This window comes from Labrus mixtus, chromosome 13 (genome assembly GCF_963584025.1).
Source record: "Labrus mixtus chromosome 13, fLabMix1.1, whole genome shotgun sequence".
NCBI classification, from domain to species: domain Eukaryota; kingdom Metazoa; phylum Chordata; class Actinopteri; order Labriformes; family Labridae; genus Labrus; species Labrus mixtus.
The window spans coordinates 11,349,573-11,371,403 of NC_083624.1; the positions used below are offsets into that span (position 1 = coordinate 11,349,573).

Below are 21,831 nucleotides of genomic sequence, written 5' to 3' on the forward strand. Positions count from 1 at the left end.
TACGTCTGCGTGGTAGTTTGGCGCCAGCGATTTCGCGGGGTAACAGCAACAGCGGAGAAGGAGGCAGATCAAATATAAAGACACAAACACCTGAAGTAAAGAGATATTAATACCTCACAGGAAAGTGGACGCTGTTTTTAATCGTGTGTCTTTTTGTTTTTGAATTCCCGCTGTTCGCGTCTGTTCCTGCAAACTCCGAGGTGAGCCATCACTGTGTCAAACAACCAAGATGTAAATATGTAAATATCGCGTTTTTAACGTCGTTTCTTTGCTCCTCTGTGAGTCTAAATAAGAAGTCCTTGCAGTGGACAGGTGACATGCGGCAGGTGAGGCTGTGTCACCGTGTTTTTAGCGGTCTTTGACTCCTCTTTAGTGAATATGAAACTTTGCTAACTCGCTAATAGGCTGTTCATGCAGCCTGCTAACGATGCTAGTTAACGTTAGCATGCTCGTGTAGCTGATTCCCCGCATGGTGTTTGTTTTTCCCAATAAGATGAAGTAACGCGTTGGTGCCTCGTGTTTGAAAACGTAATTTTGATGTGGATTAGTTATTTACAGCAGGATGCTCAGAGTTGTTTGGGGGTCAAACAAGTTGCTCTGTGGAGGCTGTTTGGCCTCTGGTAGCATCCAGCACACACTGAAACCAGATCAGTTTAACTTAAAGACTGTTTACAGTATCAGCTGGTTTTAACATGTTTAACACAGTTGACCTTTAACCTTTGTGTTCCATCATCCTGTCTTTGCAGATCTGGAGACTGGAGGGTGTTCACAGATTTGCATATATCTCACTGAGGTATGTACATGCACATCTGTATCTCTTCCTGCCTTTTTGTTGTATATATTTAATAGCTGTATTCATATAGCACCTTTTTTTAAAATCGGATGTTTTCAAAGGGCTTTGACAGAACAGGAAGTCCTGACAATAACGACACAAACATGAACTGTCAGAAAAAACAAGAGAGGGGTCTCCAAAATAATATAAGAAAAGATGCAACAGGCATGGCCTTAAAGGGCAGTTAAAGCTATAAAGCAATACATCCATCATCTGTACCGCTTTTCCTGTTCAGGGTCACGGGTGGCTGGAGCTCATCCCAGCTGTCATTGGGCGAGAGGCGCGGTACAACCTGGACTGTTCTCCAGCCAATCACAGGGCTGACGTATAGAGACAGACAAGCAGCCACACTCACATTCACACCTACGGACAATTTAGTGTCACAAGTTAACCTAACGTGCAAGTCTCTGGACTGTGGGAGGAAGCCGGAGTACCCGGAGAGAACCCACACACGCACGGGGAGAACATGCAGACTCCATACAGAGAGGCTCCTGTCAGACGGGGATTCAGACTGTGTCTGGGGGAAGCGCTTCCCTAGACACAGATCCTCCTGCAGGAGCAGAGAACCTGAAACTTGTTTTCCCCCCCGTTTCAAGACGCAGAGTACAATGATGAAGCGGGGCCTTAAGATTTGTTTGCATGATAAAAACTATCTTGAGAAGATGCGTGCATTTATAAAACATCACAGTAACCGATCAGGGGCGTGAAAGAAGCAGCAAAGGAAAAAAACAGACTTATTTCTGAAATAAAAACCAGCTGCATCTTTAGCTTCTTTACAGGTGTCTCAGTATGTAGCTGAAAAGACAGAGAAACATCAATTAGAAATCTGAGGTCTTGTGTATATAAAGGTGTAGTAAATATTTAGTGAACGGTTACTTGTTGAATCAAGACCAGAGCCTCCACTTTACTGATATCTGTCTCCTAAGCCTTCTCTCTCTCTGTGTGTTTCCAACATGCCTCCTGTTCTCCCTTTCCCCACTCCCTCCTGCTCTCCGTGTCTCCTTCCTCCTTAAGGCCTTGAGGAGGTGAGGCGAGGAGGAACAATGATGGCGACGGCGGAGCCTCCGAGCAGCTCTAGCTTCCTCCCCCTGTTGGAGTCTCTGGAGGACAGCGCCGCTGGACAGCCCGAGCAGACGGACGCCTACCTCACCATCGCAAAGTACGTCCCGCCGGTCCTGGTGGCGTTAGAAGATAGACCGCTGATGTCAGAGAGATTGTCTCTTTAATTTCATTTAAATTAAAAACTTCATATCGTTGAATCTGTCTGTCCTTCTAGCCGGCTCAGTGGAGAGGAAGGACGCCAGTTTCTCCCTGCAGTTGAAAAGCACTTTTCTCGTCTGGGTAACGCCGCCCTGGTGAGTCTTTATATCCGTCTTTAATTCATGTAAAGCTGAAAGCTGACTGGAATCCCCTGTTACACATTAAATCTGTGTTTCTATGATTCCTAATTCTGATCATGTCTTCCAGGCTCACATAAGCAGCACAAACGCAGAGCTGAGCCAAGCTGCCCTGCAAGCATTAGGCTTTTGTTTGTACCATTCTCACGTTGTCTCTGCAGTTCCTGGTGAGTTTTCATATTTGACACGTGAAGTCAGTTATCACCTGGTGGCAGAGCGACCGTACCTGAGTGTCTTTTTTTTTTCTTTTCTTTTTTAACAGAAACCCTCGCAGCAGATCTCCTCTCAGCACTTTGCTCCCTGGTGGTGAAGTCGACAGATAAGAACACGTGCACCAGAGCATTATGGGTAATCTCCAAACAGAGCTTCCCTCCGGACGTGGTGGCCAAAAAAGTGAGAATCAGCGCCCTTTATATCCAGTGATGTACAACGAAAAATCCTGAATATAAGTCGCATCGGTAGATAAAACGCTGTCTGCTTTTGGGGGTCTACCAGAGCGGGGAAAAGGGGTTTGAAGTGTTGTCCTGCGTGATGATTTCCACTTCGGTCAGAATAATCTACAACGTGCAGATTCTGTTTTGCTCTTTTAGTACCATAAATTTTCGCTTCGTGGCGTTTGCTGCAGTATGCTACTCGAGCTCTCAGCCTAAGGTCAAAGTTCTGATGACCCTACAGCTCACGAGTCTCGCTGCCCGCCTCCGCTTGTCACTCGTTGACTTAAAATGTGGAGTCTTTAAGTCAGTCCAGCACTCCACGAGCTTCAACTACTGAACAGTATACCAGCGTTCTAAAGCTAATGACGGAGAAAAGATGGTAAAGAAGTGGCGCTGCCAGCCTCGTCAGCATCGCTATGCATCCCAGTACGGCGTGCAAACTACAGTAAATAAAGGAGAATCTTCACGCGCGTCGGGTGGCGTGCGGTGTGTGATGGTGGCGGCTGCTCTCTCTGTAATGACGGCGCGCTTGTCAGCAGTTTATACTGGTTTATTGATCACACCTGTATGTGGGACGCAGCCAACTGTTTAGATGAAACAATCGTTTTTAAAAGTGCGTCTTGCACTCTGGATTTGAAGGTCACTGAAAGCGGGACAGTGGTGGTTGTGGTTACTGATCCGTGTCTCTGTCCTCACTCAGGTGCCGTCTATACTGGGAACACTGGAGAGTGTGTGGAGCAGAGAAGACGTCCAGTCGGTGGTGATGGAGCACGAGGCCTTGAACGTGGTCATCAGGTAACACAACAACGGGCGCCGTTAATGCTTACGTGGCAACGATTGAAAGTCGAGTGTGTTTATTTTCATTTCAGGAGTCGGTTCTAATAGTTTCTGTCTGTTCAGGATGCTGGAGCAGGTGCAGGCTCAGATGGGGGACGGAGCGGTCCGGTGGGCGAAGCTCGTCATCCCGCTGGTCGTCCACTCGGCGTCCAAAGTGCGCCTACGAGCCGCGGCAGCCATGGAGATGGGCATGCCTCTTCTTCTGGAGAAACAGACGGAGGTGGCTGCTATCATCGAGCCCCTGATGTCCTCGGTGAGTATCTGCGTTAGTGTGTGACGATGTCATTAATTTATCTTCGCCTCGGCGAGCTGCAGATATTCACCAACGGTTTTTACTCAGCGGTGAAAGTTGTGAAGTGCAGACCCACCGCTTGGGCGCTCTCAAAACGCCGCTCCACGAGCTTAATGTACTGATAAATATACCAGTTGCTCTACATTTAGGATTCTGACCTCATGAGGGAGAAAAGCTGTCAAAAAGTGGCGCTGCCAGCCTGCTCTGTGACGCTGAGTATCCACTCACAGCTCATGGTGAATGGGGGCTAGTTTTCAATCGAGGTCGCGTTCAGTGTGTGATGATGGTGATAGGTGCATCACCTGCAGTCATCACATTGCTTTAATCTGCAGTTTGTCTGGTATAAAGGATGCAGCAAACTTTTTAGCGTTATTAAAAGTGTGCCTCATACATCAGGTTTAACGGTCACTAACTCTGCTGACTTTCTCCGTCTCTCCACAGAAACTGATCCCTGAGCTGCAGAAACTTTTCATGTCCAAGAATGAAACCAACGTGTTGAAGCTCTGGCCTCTGTTTGTTAAACTGCTGGGGAAGGTGAGTGTGAGACTATGACGATGTCCTTCGGTTCAAACAGAGACGTTGAGCTGTTCTCACCACACCGATGGAAATGTCTCTCCTGCACAGATGCTTCACAGAGGCGGCCCCTTCATCAACTCTCTGCTGCATCTGGAGGAACTCGGTTTCCGCAGCTCTTCTCCCACCATCAAGAAGATCGCCTTCATCGCCTGGAAGAGTCTCATCGATAACTTTGCCCTCAACCCAGGTGAGCCGCCGACTCTCAGGTCTGTGGCTGAACAAGCTGCCAGTTTCCTTGTTAACTCTTTTCCTGTTTCAGTCTGTCTGGTATCACTGTCAGAGGTCACAGAACTGACTGTAGAATATGATGTGTGGTAGACATGCAGTACGCCGCTGCTGTGCCCCGGCATGTCGCTGGAGGCGGATTTGAAATGAGTGCATTGGAAGGTCCAAATATCATTCAGCCCTGCTCTGTTCTGACTTGTTCATTTGGGTAATTGTGTTCTTAGATTTGGCTACGCAGTCGTCATGGCTGAATTTTAACGATTTCCATGTTTTCCTGAAGACATCCTGTGCAGCAGCAAACGCATGAAGCTCCTGATGCAGCCCCTCGCATCCATCCACGTCAGGACGGAGGCCCTGATGCTCACCAAGGTGGAGGTCTGGTGGTACCTGGTGGTCCAGCTTGGACCCAACCTGTCGCCCAACTTCGATCTGGTAAGAAACAGGACCTCACCTCCTCCTCCCCTGAACCACTTTGAGCACCTTCTTGATTAGTCTGAAGAAGCAAAACGACACGTGGACGGAGCGTTGTGAGTGAGCAGTCTCCCGTCTGTCTCCAGGTTTCTGTTCCTCTGCTCCAGTCCACCATCGGGTCGGACTCGCCCTCTGTCCCAGGAACACCCTCCAGAGCGGTCAATCAGAACGGTTCAGTTGCACCCGGAACGCCCAAGAATGGTACGTTTCTTAATCCTGCTCCCTGCTCCCCAGGCCTGTAAACCCCTTACACCAGTGTACAGATTCTGTATCGGCGTGAGCGAGGATATAAACAAAGGTTTTGATTTTTACGTTTCAGTGGGCGCTCCGGGATTCAACAGTCCAGCTAGTACGCCTCGGATGAGCCTGAACTCCAGCGTGCTGAACCCGTCCACCTTCCCGTCCATTCAGCTCCTCGGCCTGGAGATGCTGCTGCACTACTTCCACGGACCAGAAGTTATCGCCACGGCGGCAAAACACAAAATAATGCTGAGTCTCGGTAAGAGTCGGAGCTGCGAGTTACCTCCCTGCTGGCGAGGGTATGACATCATTATATTTACACCGACCGCTGATGTCTTGGTGCTCGTATTGGCTCCTCTTGATGTGGACCATTAACTTTAGGATAACTCTGCGAGGACGTGTTCTTTATAATATTTATCTTTTTATGTTTTTATTGCAGAGCCGTTGAACCATCCGCTCCTCTCTGGATCTTCTTCTTTCACTAAACATGCGGCCATACTCGTCTCCAACATCCGAGACGGATACATCAACGTTGGCAAAGAGGCTCCAGGTTAGAACCGCATCTTTACACTCCTCTGATTCTCCTTCCTATCCTGTAACCGTAAACAACATGGAGAGGGCTGTGGGGGGGATAAGACACGCCCACTCCCTCGTTCATGATGTCCGTCACAATCATACATTTCACATAAACTCATCAGCAAGTTTAGCTCGGTTATTTAGCCATGAGCTGCTTCTCCAGCGCTGACACTTTAGAGACAGAAATGTGGTTTGAAGTCGAGGACTTCTCTCCTGCAGGCCACGACCACGGCGCTCCAGAGCCCGACGCTCAGCCCGTGCTGAGACAAATTGAAAAGAAGAATTGAAATACTTTGAACTCAAACGTGGAGATCTGGACCTGAATCGAACATCAACACTTCTTAATACTCACACAGAGGATTTACAGCTGAAAGAAAGAAGGGGGGGGGGGTGGTCGTCTCTGGGTTTAGGACTCTTTCAGTTCATTGGGCTTCTTGAATCAAACACAGTTTACACTTCTTCTCTTTTCTCCTCCTTCAGATTCTCTGCTGGCTGTCATTTGGACAAGTCTTGTCCGCTTTGTCACCTTCACCATCGGATCAGGTAAGCTCTGGTTTACTCTGCGTTTTCTGTGTTTAATGAGTCAAACCATAACTTCTTTGTGATTTCCTCTCGGTGTAAATGGTTCCTGACGGATCTTCGTACTGCTCTTAAGAACAAACATTTGAACTGTTATTGTGGCTGCTGCTCGGCACGGTGGGTCCTTAAAGTCGTGGTCCTCACCTTGCAGCTCCACATACAGCACTCTGATTGGGTCTGGACTCTGTCACTCTGGAGGAGGACGCATGAGACTTCGTCCTTGTCCGCTGCCGACCCAGTCCCACTGTCATCAGTTTAAGTCTGAGCATTCGGACCTTCGAGGTCTGGACTGCTGTGCTGAGAGAAACCGCTGAGGGGTCCGTCCCCGATGATGACCTTCTTTCTCTTTTTTTAAACAGAAACGTTTCCAGGATGTTTGTATTTGTCACGCTGCTGGTTAGTTTTAATCTGAATCTCCTCTGTGGTCGTCAGCAGGCAGTAAGAAGGAGCGTCAGGGATGTGAAGTTCTCACTCTGATGCTTCAGGCTCTGCAGAGCGTCGTCACCTCAGAAGCTCTGCCTGCACATAAAGTCCTGGTAAGACCGAGAGCAACACTCTGACTGAAGAAACACACCACATACATGTATTCATATTTTTTCTATTTTACAAAATACACAGTAAGAAAAGACTTGACCCTTTGATGGCTCAGGTCATAATTTTTGAGAGTCTGAAGAATCCTCTGGTTGAAATGTTGTGATTGTGAAGGAATACAATGTTTTTTAGGCTTTTTGAGAAGAAGTTTTGAGACTTTGTGTTCCCGTTTTGTCTTTTAAAATCAGAATTCTGTTTCAGTTTTTCAAAGACTTTGTCGGTTAAAGGTTTCAGCTCCAAACATCTTCTCCCCTCAGATTCTGTTCGAGGCCACATTGAAGGGGATCCCCCAGAGAGTCCTCGGCTCCGCCTCCTATCAAGTGGGCAAGATGGACGTACTGAATGTGAGCGACTGATGGTTTAGCACATTAAACATGAATTATCTCTTTAAATATTTACTTTATTTATCTGTTCTTTGTTCCTCAGGGAACGCCCGCACTGTTCCTCATCCAGCTGCTCTACAACAGCAGCATGCTGCCGGCCTACGTCGAGGACGAGAGGTGCGTCTTTACCTTATTTGGTCGTTTACACACAAAATCTGTTCAGTCTGCGCTCACACCTCTTTAAAGTGTTAGATTCGATTTTACCTTTAAGCCCCGCTTCCACCAAGCCGTCCTGATCAGCTGTTCGGTACCGTACGCATTAATTGGTGTTTCTGCTGTCGAAAGAAAAAAAATTAAGTTTCAGGTCACTGAAAACTCTCCTTTAGTAAAACTCCTTCCAGGGTGAAGATGTTCAGAAACTCAGTTTCAGGTGTTTCTGTGTAGACGGGGAAAACAGAGTTTTGTTCTTGTGACGTCACGCTGTGCGCCGGTTTCTCCTCCGTGTGACGTCATCGTGCGGGCGCTGTCTCTTTAGTTTACATGAGATTAGTGCGATGGCAGACGTAACCAAACTAGCGCTGATGCTAATGTTGCTAACTGGACTTTTAACATGCTCATACAAACATACACAGTTACTCTCCCACTACGTTGACGAGCAGAGACGCCTGATTGGACGACTCTGTAAAATGGACTGGTCATTGCAGGGGAGTGAATATTTTAGCATGTCAAGGACTGCTTTTTGACGTGGCGTGCTCATGACAGCCGTAACAGTGCGTTGTGTTTTCATTTAGACGAAGATGATTTTGAGGACTGAGGAGGAAAACCTCTGTTTAAAAATAAATAAATAAAAATACCCCGCCTACGCATAGACTCGGCCTCAGAGAGAAAACAATCGAGTTTGCACTCCTACTAGCTTTAGTACGCTAGTTGAGCTCAGCTGACAGGACTCTATGATAATTTTCTCCTCATTTCCTAAAACAAAGACAGATTTAATCGCGTTATGTACATTTTTTTAAGTCGTCTGATTCTCAGAAATATGAGAATCTTATCTTGTTACCTTGCAGCGGTGTGTGTATTTAAAATGACGTCACTCCTTCCTGTCTTTCTGCCCGCAGGTTTTTTCACTGCCTTCAGACTCTGGTGGGCTGCGGTCTTTCGGGTCACACTTCCCCTCTGGCGTTTGGCGAGGCGGTGCTCGGCGCCGTCAGAAACAGCGCGGCGAACCTCCAGAACAAAGAGCAGCTGATGAGGATGTGGAGCGTGATCGTCAGCCCGCTGACCGAAACCATCACACAGGTGAGGCGGAGGAAGTCCTGACTGGGCTGTAAATGTGATACTGCACACATGCAGTGTAAGGGCGGAAGCAGCCAGAGGGTTGCCGGTTCAAGACCCAGTGCGGTCCAGATCTGGAAATTGGTCTGGTAGCTGGAGGTGCCGGATCACTTCCTGATCACTTCCCTGTTTGATGCGTCTAATCTCACGTCTTTATTTACAGTCTAATGAAGTCAACCAAGGTGACGCTCTGGAGCACAACTTCAGCGCCATGCACGCCGCCCTGTTGTTCCCGCTCACACACCTCCTCCAGCAGGTCTGTTCATACCAAGATTCATTTTACCTCACATGAGGCAGAACAAAAATCCTGTTTTTAATTCCTCAAAGGAAATATCTTTTTTGATTTTATTTTTTCGATCCGTGTGTTTTGTTCAGGCGTCCCAGAAGTCGATGCTGACCACGTGGTCAAAACTTTACAAAGTGTTTGCTCGCTGCTCTGCGCTGGTGGTCACAGCCGAGGAGAATGTCTGCTGCGAGGAGTTCTGTGCGAAGATGGCGTCAGCCGTCGACAGAGATGCCCTGAAGGTGAGAAGAGAAGACCATCTGATCATAAATGGTATCCCAACGCTCATAGACTCTCTTCAGCGTCAGAACGCTGCAGCTCTCCCCTGGCAGCCCTGCAGCGTTCTGACCATGCATATGATAAACCATACATGCACAGAAACCCCAGAATATGGGAGCTTTATCTAAAAAAATAAAAAAAAATAAAATGCTAGTGCTGAAAATGTGAATCTTGGTTGGTTGTAATTGTTGACACATTTCTGTGGTCTGATCCTTCAGGTCCCTTCGACATTAAATGCTGTTTCCAGTATCCTTCAAGTCATGGTGGAGTGCGTGGACTTCTCCCCGTTCACGCCTCAGTTTCAACAAAGGCTCAAGTGTAAGAGAACTTAAGGTTAACTTATTTGAATAACACTTTTATCAAACACAGAGTTCTCATTCCCCTCTCTGTTTCATTCAGCTCCTCACACTCCAGTCAACTGGACGAAGAAGAGGAGCAGGGTCCTGGGGAATCTCACCACCTTCCAGTCTCTACTGGTTCAGTGTTTGGATGTGTACCTGGAGGACTCTGGTGCTCCCACTGAACCCGCAGGACTCGCTCTGATCTCCGTCATGTCTGCTCTGTTCTCCAACCTTGTCCTCGCCAACACGATCACAGAAGCCCTGACCTCCCTGGTTCAACCTCTCACGCTTCTCTGCAAACAAGCTGCCAGTGAGCCGCCCAGGTTCAGCTCACAGCTGCAGGGGAAGGTCGGTTCTCTTCCTTCAACAGTTTTAAAGTGATTTTGCGTCGACTCGTTTTGAGCAATAACTAAACTTTTGCCCTCCGCCTCCTGCAGTTGGAGAAGCTCCTCTGTGATGTTCTGGGCTGCCTGCAGACTCGCTCTACTTTGGCCTACAACGATGAACTCCTGGCTCTGCTGTCTCCTCTGCTCTGCGTGGTGTTTCCTCACAAGAGCAAGCAGCTCCGCACCGCCGCCACCCAGTTCTGGAACGCCACCTTCGCCAACTCTGTCAGCCTCACTTACCCCGACGAGATCAGGTAATTGACTCTAAAGCCCCGTTTCCACCAAGCGGTCCGGCTTGGTTCAGAACAGTGAAACCCTGATCTTGTAAGCCGGATAGCGATATCTGCGGTCTAGCCCGCAAAAGAAGAATGTTACCCAGTAAACAGAGAGCAACAATGGAGGACATGCAGCACAGGTCTGCCCTTCCGAGGTTGTCCATGGAGCGGTGCTACATGCTGAGATTAGTCACATACAAAAAAAGACATCCTTGAAATCTTCAAATCCACAGGATATCCTAAGGGCGTGTTTGTCCTTTAGGGGGGTGGGGGGTGACGGGTTAGACTCGAATCAAGGCCGTCTGCTCAGAGGATTCCGGGCTCCATTCATGGGGCACGTGCATTAATCACTTGGCTAATGGCACCCCACAACCCCTAAGCTTCTTGATATTTTGCTGCATTAGAATGCAAACATAAAGAAGAGTTTGTGTGATAGACAACAGTGAAAGAAATCGATCTCTCTAGATTGGTTTGGCAGCCTGACCAATATTTCCCCTTCCTTTATGCAGACCGATATTGAGCCAAGTGAAGCAGAAGACTCCCATCATTCTTCCTGGATTCGAGGTTGTCAGCGTTGCCGACGAGCTCAGCAGACAGTACTCTGTAAGTTTCACTGCGTTCATCCCAACTCCAGCTTACGTTATTCATGCTGTTATCTACCTGTGGCTGATCTAGTTTACGTCTTCAGAGTGAGAGTTCCCAGCTGGAGACGAAGCTCAGTGGGATGCCGGTTTCATCGGTGGGGAAGAGGGACTCGCTGCTGGGAAAGACCACCGAGCCAAAGGAGAGGAGCTCCGTGAAGACCTCCAAACCAGTTTCTGTAAGTTTGGAGCACACGCCATGTCTTTTTAAAGTAATGTCTCTTTGGTTTTCCCCTTGTTTCTTTAATTTCACAGCTGGTTTTCAATGTGTTGTCCTCTACAGACTAAACTCGACTTTGGCTCTCCCAAACCTCCTCGCAGAGAGGTTTTGGAGGAAGAGGCCTCCATCGACTTCGTCTTCATCCCTCCTGAGACGAAGGAGCGCGTCCTGACTGAGCACCAGAAGGAGGTGAAGAGGACTAAAAGGTGGGTTTGTTTAGCAGCAACATTCATGAAACACATTTTAAAGTGTAGATGTGTTCAGCTGGTGCAGAGCTGATGTTTTCTTTGACACAGGGTCGACATTCCTGCCATGTACAACAACCTTGATGCCTCGCTGGATACAACGGTTTTCACCCAGTACACACAGAGCCAAGACGACTCTTTGTAAGTTCTTAACCACTTATACAAGAATCCAGAGAAATCCTTCTTCTGTTTAAACCTACTGCTTTTTATAATGAACCTTTTTCCCCCTGCACAGGGACAAACTGCCGACCGAACAAGCTGAACATGTCACCAAAGAAGCTCCTGTCGAGGTAAAGAAACAAACATCATTTCAAATAATGCCAGGAAAGAAGAGAAAGATGCTCGTTTTGTTCTTTTTCTTTCTGCCACAACAACTTTGCTATAAAGTGCTGCATTATGTTTTTATTCAAACACATCCCACATGCATGTTCACATTAACTGCAGCTGTACAACCTTCATTAAAGTCATTAGTTAAAGCAGTAGCATGATAATGCCCTCAGTAGCTGTAGAAGATACTAATCTGTCAGCACAATCAAACAGACTACTTTTAATTTTTTTTTAAATCACTTTTTTTATATTTCATATGCACCAAACATGGATTTTATAACTGTTACTCTAACAGCAAAATCCGGTCTATAATACGCACGTTTAATACCTATTTTTTCATTATAAAAGTTGGCTGCCTTTTAAACACCCATGCGACCAATGTACCAGTTTTAGATGCTGACACAGACGCTGTCATTACCCCCTGTCCAGCTGCCACGTTACACACTGCACGTGAGGTGATGCAATTGTAAATGTATCCTCATTCATTGTGTATTGCACGCTGATTGTAAGCTGTGCTGGGATACATAGCAAAACAGACCTGGCTGGCTGCACTACTTTTTAGCTTGTGTATTTAAAGCGAAGTCGTGCAGCATACCGGGCTGTCTGCACTTCACAACTTCACTGCAGGCTGAGAGCTCAACTCCCGTACTGTAGCTAGCAGGAGAGCAAACTCCACAAAGAGAAAACAGACGGTACTGCAAGAGCGACACAGCTGCAAACACAAACTGCACGTTGTAGACTTTGCTGAACACAATAAAAATCATCACACAGGAAGACACTTTAATCCCCAATAACAGACTGTGTCTTATATACTGGTATACAGAAAGACAAAGCAACATGTTTGTGAGTTTTTCTCTCTATTCCCGCATCTTGTTGTTCTCCTGAGATCTTGTGAACCCCTGAGTACAGCTGCTCATGGCTGTGCTCACACTCCAGAACTGAATTAGTGGGCAGCGCTTGCGCTCTGAGGATTTTGATGGCATTTGAGACAATTCTGTCATTTAGAAAGATTAGATTAGACAACTATTCACTCTTAGTGAAACACAGTTGTGTTTGAATTTAACCTCTTTATACACATCTTTGAAGACAAATTAAGTTCATAGTATTTTATATCTTTCAGGTTCCTCAAGAAGATTTACAAAAAGAAGACAAGACTCAAGACTACGCCAGCCCAAAAGCCTTAGACAACGAGACTGAAAACCAGGAGCAGGGAGAAGTGATCCCTGAATCAGCAGATGTCTCCATGGAAGATGTCTCCAAAAGTGTAAATGCAGCAGAAGACTTGGAAATGCAGACCAAAGAAGGCACAAGCCCTAACATCTCTGGCTCTTCAGATTTGGTCTCAGGGACCCCCCAGAAACCCAATAGTCGCCGTCAGTCCTTCATCACGCTTGAGAAGTATGCTGAAGGAAAGCCTGCCAGCCCCAGCAGTGCCGCCAAGTTCACAGGTCCTCTCGTGAAGACCTCAAATAGCCAAGAAAGCTCTAAGACGCCATCCTCTCAGACTTCTCAGACATCCTCTGGTCCTAATTCTGAGGAATCCCAGTCCACTCGAGCAGGAAAAATGGACTCGGAGAGTCCTGCAAACATTGCTCCTGATTCCCCTGTAAGACCAAAAGAATCTGGGACAAAGTGTGAACCAGTGAGGCTGACTGACAGACTTCCCAGTGATACAACAGAGGATGAGGATGTTATCCCAGACACCCAGACTGAAGCTGAGGTAAAGGGGAATACAGAAGTGGAATCCTCAAGCCAAGAAGAGGAGTCTCAACAGACTCTGGATGATTCTCAATCCTCTGTGAGCGAGACTTCTCCAGGTGATCTGAGAAGGTCCGGGCGCCAAAGGGTTAGACCTCTGCTGCCTGGAGAGGACCCTGAGGAACGGGACAAGAAATACACACCGGTGAAGAGGAAACGATCTCATGGGGAACCTAAAGGGGATTCACCAAAGTCTGACTCAATTCCAAGCAGACCAAACACAAGAAGTAAGAATGCTGCTGAAGAGCACGGTTCCAGAGACAGATTACGAACGAGGGCGCAAAAAGACAAGGGGGAGTCGAGCCGAACCAACTCTCAGGGCAGAACACAGAAGAAGTTCAAACTTTACAGCAATTCAGAGGAGTTCCTTGATCAACCTGAACCCAGAAGGAGGAGCACCAGAGATCGTGAGTCCAGCCAAACTGACTCACAGTCTGATAGCCAGTCGCAGGGTAGACCCGGTCAGCGGCGCAGGTCATCTTTGGAGACCAAGTTCGAAGCTGATGTGAAGAAAAAAGTAGTGCCTGGCAAAGACCAGCCTAGCCAAACCAGCCAGCGATCCGATACACAATCTCAGTTTGAAAGCCAATCACAGGGTGGGCTCAGTCGACAGAGCACGCCATCGTTGGAGACCAAGGGGGATAGTATGACCAAAAAAGTTTTGCTTTGTAAAGAGTCCAGCCAAACTGCGACTCCAGAGCTTCAGCTGGTGGAACTTGCTGAAAAGGACAAAGACGAGCCAAAGGAAGATTCTCAAATGATCACCTCTGCCCCTAAAACTTTCAGCAATTCTCAAGAGTTCAACCTTGTGGAACAGATCCAAAAAGATGGCCATACTGAAATGGACATTTCTGCTCCTCTTAAGGAATCCCAAGATAAAACTATTACGACTGACAAGTTGTTGAATGCGTCTGAAGACAAAGACGCGAAGAAGGAAGGTAGTCAAAAGGATTCTCAAGTTATCACTCCAGCTTCCCTGGATAGTCAGTCTTTGGGTAAATCCAGAAGAAGCAAAGGAACATCTGATTCTGGTGACCAATCCCAAGAGTCTGACTTGACAGAAAAGGCCAATAAGAAAGAGGAACATTCGCAGGCAGATGTTTTGTTTAGAAATAACAACTCCCAAGATGGAAAAAACAAGTCAGTGAATGTATCGGCGACAAAAGAAGGTACAGATGGCAACCTTAGTCAAGAAGACTCTCAAGTTATCACGCCTTCGTTGTCTGATAGCCAATCACTATGTACGTCCAGGAAGAGCAAGACATTGTCTGATTCGCCACTGGTCACATCTTCTCCTAAAAATGACAGCCAATCCCAAGAACCCAAGGTTATTGAAAAGGAGAAACAGGACTCTCAGATAGAAGCCTCTTTTCTGACCAACAAGTCTCAAAATGGAGCAAGTACGATAAATAACAAATTGGTGAACGAACCAGAGGCTGAAGACAAAACCGAAACAAGAGACGATATAGATGAGAACACTGATAGCCAACCTCTACGTAAATCCAGTAGAAGCAAGGCATCGTCTGATTCTCAACCGGTCACATCTTCTCCTAAAACTGACGGCCCATCCCAAGAATCCCAGATTGTCGAACAGACCAAAAAGGAGAAACGGGACTCTCTGATCGAAGTGGCCAATGACTTCCAAGATGGAACAAGTACATTAAACAAATCGGTAAATGAACCAGGAGTCAAAGACAAAAGCAAGACAAGTGAAGATGGAGATGAGGACTCTCAAGCACCCACGCCTTCCTCTGATAGCCAGCCTCTACGTAAATCCAGAAGAAGCAAAGCATCGTCTGAGGCAGCAGAGCCTGAAGATAAGAGTAAGAATTCATTGAGAAGGCAGAGTAGATCAAGTTCTCAGATATTAGAAACTCCTGACCAGGCAGAGACCGGAATTGGAGGAAGGACCAGAAGGAGCATGGCAAAGGAGGAGCAATCAAAATCAAGTCCTAACTCGACGCCAGGAGGATCTCAGATGTTGGACGCTGCAGAATCAACGGAGTCCTCTCAAGGCAGGGGCAGATACTCAAGAAGATCCTCTCAAGCATTGGTAGCCAGCGCAGAGTCCTCACAGTGTGAATCATCCGAGGCCAAAGAAAGTCCTCGTGTTCCTAAAAAGAGAGGAAGGAAACCTAAAGCATCGCTCCAAAGTCCACTTGCGCTTCCACCTGAAGAAGACGCCATCGATACAAATACGGACATGGACGATTCTCAGGCTTCACAAAGCGTAGAATCTAAGACGACAACAGATTTAGAGAATTCAACAGAGGGTTCACAGGTTTCTGAACCCCCACAGGGGACAAGTTGTGTTGAGGAGCAAAGTAAAGAAGAGTCGCCCATGGAAGTAGAGGATAATCCTGAGGCAGACACGACAGAAATTAACGAAGTCCTCGCAGTGTCACCTTGTGAAGAACAACAAAGACAAACGGTCACAGAAACAGAAATTCATAAAACCTCTCCCCGAAAGACTGGGGACTTGAAATCTGTTGATGAGCCTGAATCTCTACAAATCAGTGCGGAGCCAATGCAGGAGTCGGTGTTAGCTGCTTTGGAAAAAATGGCGCCCCCTGATGAGGTGCCAGAGCAGCTGCAGGTCTCAGATTCTTCAGAGGAGAAGGCTGAAGTTTCAGAGGAACACAATGTGGAATCAGATTCAAACCACCAAGAACAACCAATCCTTCCAGTTGTTCCAGTCGAGGAATCATCTAAAGACAACCACTTTTCAACACTAGAGGAGATAACCTGTGCTGCTGACGACACCACACAAGAGACCTATACAGAAGCTGAGATTATTAACTGCCAGGCAGAAAAGGAAACGCCGACCACTCACACGGAAAACGATTTAGCTGAAAATGTGGATGCAGCTCCAAATGATGCTCTGAATACATCAGTGTCATCAGAATCGACAAACAGCCTGGAGAATGCCGAAAAACTTCAGGGTTCTCCGGCAAAGCAAAAGGACCTGGAGGCTGTAATGGGTCAAGACGTAGGCCAAAGCCCCAGTGGCAGGACCAGAGGATCCTGGTCTCCTTCAGCCTCCCCGTCGACCAGTATTCTCAAAAAGGGCCAGAAGAGACCGTTAGAGGAGGAGGTGGCGCTCTCACCTCTGGTCAAAGTAAGTGACTGTAGCGTTAATTATTTTAAAGTTTTAGAAGTTCAGGCATGAGATGGATGAAAGTAACGTTCTATTGTTTGTAACTTTCCAGTCCAGGCGTGTGTCCTTTGCTAATCCAATCCAACATCAGGAAACCGCTGACGACATCGACCGACGCAGCCCTGCGTTAAGAACCAGCTCCCCAAGAAGATCCAAAGTTAGCAACATCCCTCAGCCCAAGGTAGGAACGATGCTAGAGTAACTCTTCGACATACCTATCCAAATAAACAAGAGTCTTTATGTATCAAATTTGTCAGACTTGTTCTAACACAACCGGATTATTCCAGTTTGTCACCACTCCAACAAAGGGGATGCTGATCCTGAGTCCCAGAAGTTTGCACAGTCCTGGCTACAAGAGCTCCAAGAAATGCCTGGTATGCAAAAGTTTCAAAGTAACATTAAAGGAGCAATATTTAACTCTGACACCTAGTGTTTAAAATAGGTACTGCAGTCCAAATTCTAAACATTGCAGAGAGCTGTCTCCCTCTCTATAGAGTTGATGCTCACACAGGTTACCATGTGGTGGACACTGAAGCTTCAGTGTTTAGCCAGCTGTGCATCGGTCTGTAAAACTTTCTGCAGCTGTGTGGGGGTGCCTTAAAACCGCCTACCTTCTCTGGTCCAAACAAACCCAGAGCATTCAGGACCAGAATCTAAAGTTAGAAGGAGGACATACTGGCTGCTGCATTGTTGTCAGAGAAGCCAGCACTTCAACATAGCATGTTTCCTTAATGTCTGATCATATAGTAAGATCACTTTATCATTTCACTCACTACACATCTTACTGATTGGACCTTTAAGACTAGATATTCTTTCCTGTAGCAGTCAGAAACAACTGGAATCAAACTACAAAAGAGAAAGTGCCATAAAAAGCCGAAGCACTTTCAGCTCTCATGCTGCAAATTAACGCTTAATACAACGTCAGAAAGCCTGAAGTCTAAAAAGGTTAAAACTGAAGTTAGATCTATTTCTGCACAATAAGTTTCCTCTGAAGGCTTCCAGGTAGAAGAGTATAGCATGAGTGTATCTTTAGGTCTTGTTGCTTTGGTTCTCAGTTGGAGGTCCTAACAGTAGAATGAATCCTGTTCCAGATTTCTGAGATGAGCCAGGAGCCGCGGCCGGTCTCTAGAGACTGCATCTACCCTGCGCTGGTTGGCTGCTCTACACCTGTAGAAGCTGTTCTCCCTCAGATCTCGTCCAACATGTGGTGAGTTTAACACAGGCAGGATCACAGTGACTCATCAGGTGCGTGCATTTCTAACCGCTGTTTGCTTCTCCTTGTAGGTCTCGTGGTTTCGGGCAGCTTGTTCGAGCCAGAAACATCAAAACCGTGGGTGACCTCAGCGCTTTGACGCCTGGGGAAATCAAGACTCTGCCGATCCGCTCCCCTAAGATCTCCAACGTGAAGAAGGCACTTAAAATCTACGAGCAACAGGTGCAGAGCTCAGTCCAAACGAACGTGTTTCAGTATGTGGTGGTGAAATGTGTTGTGTTTGACGTCTGAAACGTTTTCCCGTAGCGTAAAGGACGAGGCGGAGATGAGCTCAAGAGTTTTGATGAAACCGAGATGATGACCTCTGAACTGGAGGAGACCAGGGCCCCTCAAAACCAGGATGAAGAGGACAAGACCTCAGCAGAGACGCTAGGTGAGTGAAACACAAACGGCCCTGTGTGCGGCGATGTGTTGCCAAGCTGCAACGCGACCCGTTTGTCAATAAAGGCGCCGAGCTGACCGGTGGTTAATAACCTGACTATTAACGACTACCTCAAACAACCACGCTTCAAAAATACAGAACCATCTCCCTAAGAGGCGGGTTTTATTAACCTTACTTCCACTTTTAAAAAATCGTCCTCTCTTCCTCTGCAGCTACAGAGCTGCTGGACGAGCCCGTCCTTCCTGCAGATACGAAGCCAGAGAACGGCGTCTCCGTGTATCAGACGCGTGACGCGGCGCCCGGAGAGGAAACGCCTGTACGACCTCTGCAGCCGGAGCGTCTTCTGGCAGAGGTGGACGCTCTGACCTGCAGGATGACTCCACAGGGACTCGCTCAGTGCTCACCACAGCAGCTCGTTGGGATGCACGACCAGCTGGGAGGCATGATGAGGCACGTGGTGGTCGAGCTGCAGAAACGACTCTGCAAGACGGACGAGGCGCCCTGAAAGGACTTCTTTTTCTGCTGCTGAATTAAACATCTGAACAGGCGCAAAAATACACAAACACCAGACTTTCTTAGTGTTGAGAAATCTTGAAGCGGACGATTTTACAGCGGAGGACTTTTAACTATTTTAACCCAGAAAGACTTTTTTTCTGATTTTGATTTTTCTTTCTTTGTCTAAGGTGTTTTTAAAAATTGCTCGCGGCACATTTCCGCCCTTCGTTTGTAGCTCGACCTGTCGTGTAGTTTAAACATTTTTAAAGGAACACTCAAAGGGAAGCACAGCCTCACTTTCCAGGCTGTCAGAAGATTTTTAGACGCTGTAGTATCGACGTGGATGTTTATTTTGCTTTTGTCCTCTGACTTTGAAACAGACTGAAGTCCTGCTGCTGACTCCTCCCTCTTTGTACATACGCTCCATGTCGTGGCACTTCCTTGCTCCATGTGCCTGTTTTTTTTTTTTTTTAGGACGTTTACATCTCACCTCATCACTGCTCCTGTATATTTTGTTGGATTGCTTCTCGGTTACTTCATGTCTTGTCTCGTTTTTATGTCACAAAGTCTATGTGGTAACATTCTGCACTTCAGCCTCTTTTTGTGGTTTTAAAATATTTCAATAAAAAGACATCTGATAAGGATTTGTGTCCACATTATTAATGCATACTTCATATTTAAATGTCACATCAGTGAGATGTGTAGTGAGTGAAATGATAAAGTGTCCTTACTATATGATCAGACATTAAGGAAACATGCTATGTTGAAGTGTTGGCTTCTCTGACAACAATGCAGCAGCCAGTATGTCCTCCTTCTAACTTTAGATTCTGCTCCTGAATGCTCTGGATTTGTTTGGACCAGAGAAGGTAGGCGGTTTTAAGGCACCCCCACACGGCCGTTTTGGACGCCCCTCGGTTTGCCAGATATGAGAGCAGTTATCAGGTCAAACCAACAGGTGTTGCAGCGATGGAAGCGGGCAAGAGAACTGGTTCAGATAGACGTGATTGTACCCGACCTAAAAAGCCTCTGCATGTTTCTAATAAGCTCCACGAGCAGAAACGTGCTCAAACTAGGATCAATATTGGAGATGCTTTTGAAAAAATGGAGAGAGGTTAGAACACAGAAAGGTTTACAGACCGATGCAGAGCTGGCTAAACACTGAAGCTTCAATGTCCACCACATGGAAACCTGTGTGAGCATGACTCTAGAGAGGAGGGGGCGGAGGGGAGACAGCTCTCAATGATGATGTTTTGAATCTGGAATGCAGTACCCATTTCAAACACTAGGTGTCAGTTACATACTGCTCCTTTAAAGAACACTGCACTTCATGTGATGAACTCTACATCCAGTTTTAGGGAAGAATATTTATTTTGGAGTTTTAGTTCAAATTCTGTTTTTGATTGGAGAAAAAGGGATATTTTAAAATCATTGTTTGGACTTTGACCACACCCACTTAGTGATGTCACCGTATACAGTAAACATAAAGGTGAGATTTAAAATGAGAGATTTTCCATTTTTTTTTATCACCTAAACATTACTCCTTTCAGCGGTCGTCCTCGTTTGACTCTTAAAGCCGCTCACTGAGCTCTCTGCATCAGATTTATAGATCTGGATCATGTGATCTGGTGTGTGAGGACGTTTGGCTCAAAGCCCGGGCTGTAAAAGGAAATACAGTAATGATAATATAACACAGAGTGGCAGAAGGTGCAGCGGGCTCTGATCAGCAGCTTCTCTTTGGCTCAGCGTCTGAAGTCATTATCTGATTATCCGTGCCGAGCGCTGCCAGAGGCTGCGTTGCATTTCCACAGTTTATGGAGATAAGTTGGACTCGGCGTGCAAACTTAGCAGAACGCTCTCTGACTCTGCTGCTGGACGATGACCAGGAGAAGGACGCAGCTCCAGCAGCAGACGGCCCCCCCACTGCAGGACGAGAGCTCCGTCACAGCGCTGTGCAGCGGAGGCAACACGGAGGTAAGACGCACGGCTCACATTCACATGCATGTACACACACACACACACACACACACACACACACACACACGCTTTAACCTGCTTTATATGTGAACTCTAAGAATCAGCTGTGCCAGTGAGCCACGCTGACGTGTTAGGATGATTATCTAGGGACGCTGAGATGACCGAGTTCCTCTAAAGATTACGTTTTTTATTTTACGAACCAGAAAAGGAAACATGTTGAATGTTAAAGACATCTGAAGTGATGTTGGTCATGTTTCTGTTCTTGAAGCTTGTTTGGTCATCTTCTTGAGTCTTGAGGGTTTTTTTTGTTTTTTTTTTGCTGTCAACAAGAAACACTATTTTTTTCCAAATCACTACTTAGTAAATATTGCTGCCTGTGAGTCAGGCTTTAGGTTAACTTGTGACTCTAAATTGTCCGAAGGTGTGAATGTGAGTGTGGCTGGTTGTCTGTTTCTGTATCATGTCAGCCCTGTGATTGGCTGGTGAACAGTCCAGAGAGTAACCCCGCCTCTCAACCAATCGACCCCCAAACGGGAAAAGCGATATAGACGATGGATGGATGGAAGAAGTTTGCATGCATGTGCACACCTGTGTACTTTGAGAAACTTCACACTCTCACACACACACAATCTCTTCTCAGGGGGCGTGTCCAGAGGGCTGGCATGGGCCCCCTAGAAATCTGATTGGCCACTCCAAAAACCCTAAACTGTGATTGGCTATCAGCCCTGTCAGATGTAGGACTTGTGTTAAAACCAACTATTTGGTCTTTTATGGGAGAGTAGTTTTCTTTTACATATCAATGACAGCTGCAAAGAGAGGAACACACACCATCTCCCTGGCAACGTGGCGGTACCAAAACAAGTTAGACGGTGCAGGAGTTTGCATGCTCATTTTTAAAAACCCTGTTTCTGTTATCTCGTGTTATTAAGCACATATGATTGGTGAAGTAAGAAAGGGTAGATCATTCATATTTAATTGTGTGTGTTTGTGCGCACATCACGCCTCAGGCTGCAGAGGTCAATGCCCCAGCTGGACCGCCTTGGTCAAAAAAGTCTGACCACGCCCACTTTAATCTCGCTTACATTCACAT

General features: G+C 46.8%; 2 protein-coding genes across 3 annotated transcripts in view; both read left to right on the plus strand.

Annotated features, from left to right (window-relative positions):
* The first annotated feature begins 24 nt into the window (after nucleotides 1-24).
* Nucleotides 25-19,411, plus strand: rif1 (replication timing regulatory factor 1). 2 transcript variants are annotated; one of them, XM_061053679.1, is made up of 36 exons: nucleotides 25-200; nucleotides 747-793; nucleotides 1,847-1,991; nucleotides 2,109-2,187; nucleotides 2,300-2,396; nucleotides 2,492-2,622; nucleotides 3,364-3,458; nucleotides 3,564-3,753; nucleotides 4,234-4,326; nucleotides 4,417-4,555; nucleotides 4,874-5,025; nucleotides 5,151-5,265; nucleotides 5,384-5,563; nucleotides 5,744-5,854; nucleotides 6,361-6,423; nucleotides 6,892-6,995; nucleotides 7,308-7,394; nucleotides 7,477-7,550; nucleotides 8,489-8,669; nucleotides 8,869-8,961; nucleotides 9,081-9,230; nucleotides 9,486-9,585; nucleotides 9,667-9,956; nucleotides 10,046-10,248; nucleotides 10,779-10,872; nucleotides 10,958-11,089; nucleotides 11,194-11,336; nucleotides 11,427-11,516; nucleotides 11,611-11,665; nucleotides 12,823-16,578; nucleotides 16,670-16,798; nucleotides 16,905-16,991; nucleotides 17,709-17,824; nucleotides 17,902-18,052; nucleotides 18,137-18,263; nucleotides 18,485-19,411. In XM_061053679.1, the coding sequence occupies exons 3-36, from the start codon at nucleotides 1,876-1,878 to the stop codon at nucleotides 18,775-18,777; spliced, it is 8,016 nt and encodes a 2,671-aa protein (XP_060909662.1). In that variant the 5' UTR covers nucleotides 25-200; nucleotides 747-793; nucleotides 1,847-1,875; the 3' UTR covers nucleotides 18,778-19,411. The 2 variants fall into 2 exon arrangements, with proteins under 2 accessions (XP_060909662.1, XP_060909663.1); XM_061053680.1 differs by having other exon boundaries at nucleotides 6,895-6,995.
* A 1,039-nt stretch (nucleotides 19,412-20,450) lies between these two features.
* Nucleotides 20,451-21,831, plus strand: part of LOC132986955 (acetylcholinesterase collagenic tail peptide-like) — a 7,547-nt gene continuing 6,166 nt past the window's right edge. Inside the window, exon 1 of the mRNA XM_061053682.1 lies at nucleotides 20,451-20,738. Coding sequence (XP_060909665.1) covers nucleotides 20,579-20,738 — 160 coding nt within the window. The 5' untranslated portion in view covers nucleotides 20,451-20,578. The remainder of the gene's footprint in view (nucleotides 20,739-21,831) is intronic.

Bases quoted from the DNA above. Each gene is read 5' to 3' on its own strand.
- rif1 (XM_061053679.1), top strand. From the start codon at position 1,876: ATGATGGCGACGGCGGAGCCTCCGAGCAGCTCTAGCTTCCTCCCCCTG. The intron at 2,397-2,491 runs GTGAGTTTTCAT...CTTTTTTAACAG, and splicing joins CGTTGTCTCTGCAGTTCCTG to AAACCCTCGCAGCAGATCTC. The intron at 7,551-8,488 runs GTGCGTCTTTAC...TTCTGCCCGCAG, and splicing joins GCCTACGTCGAGGACGAGAG to GTTTTTTCACTGCCTTCAGA.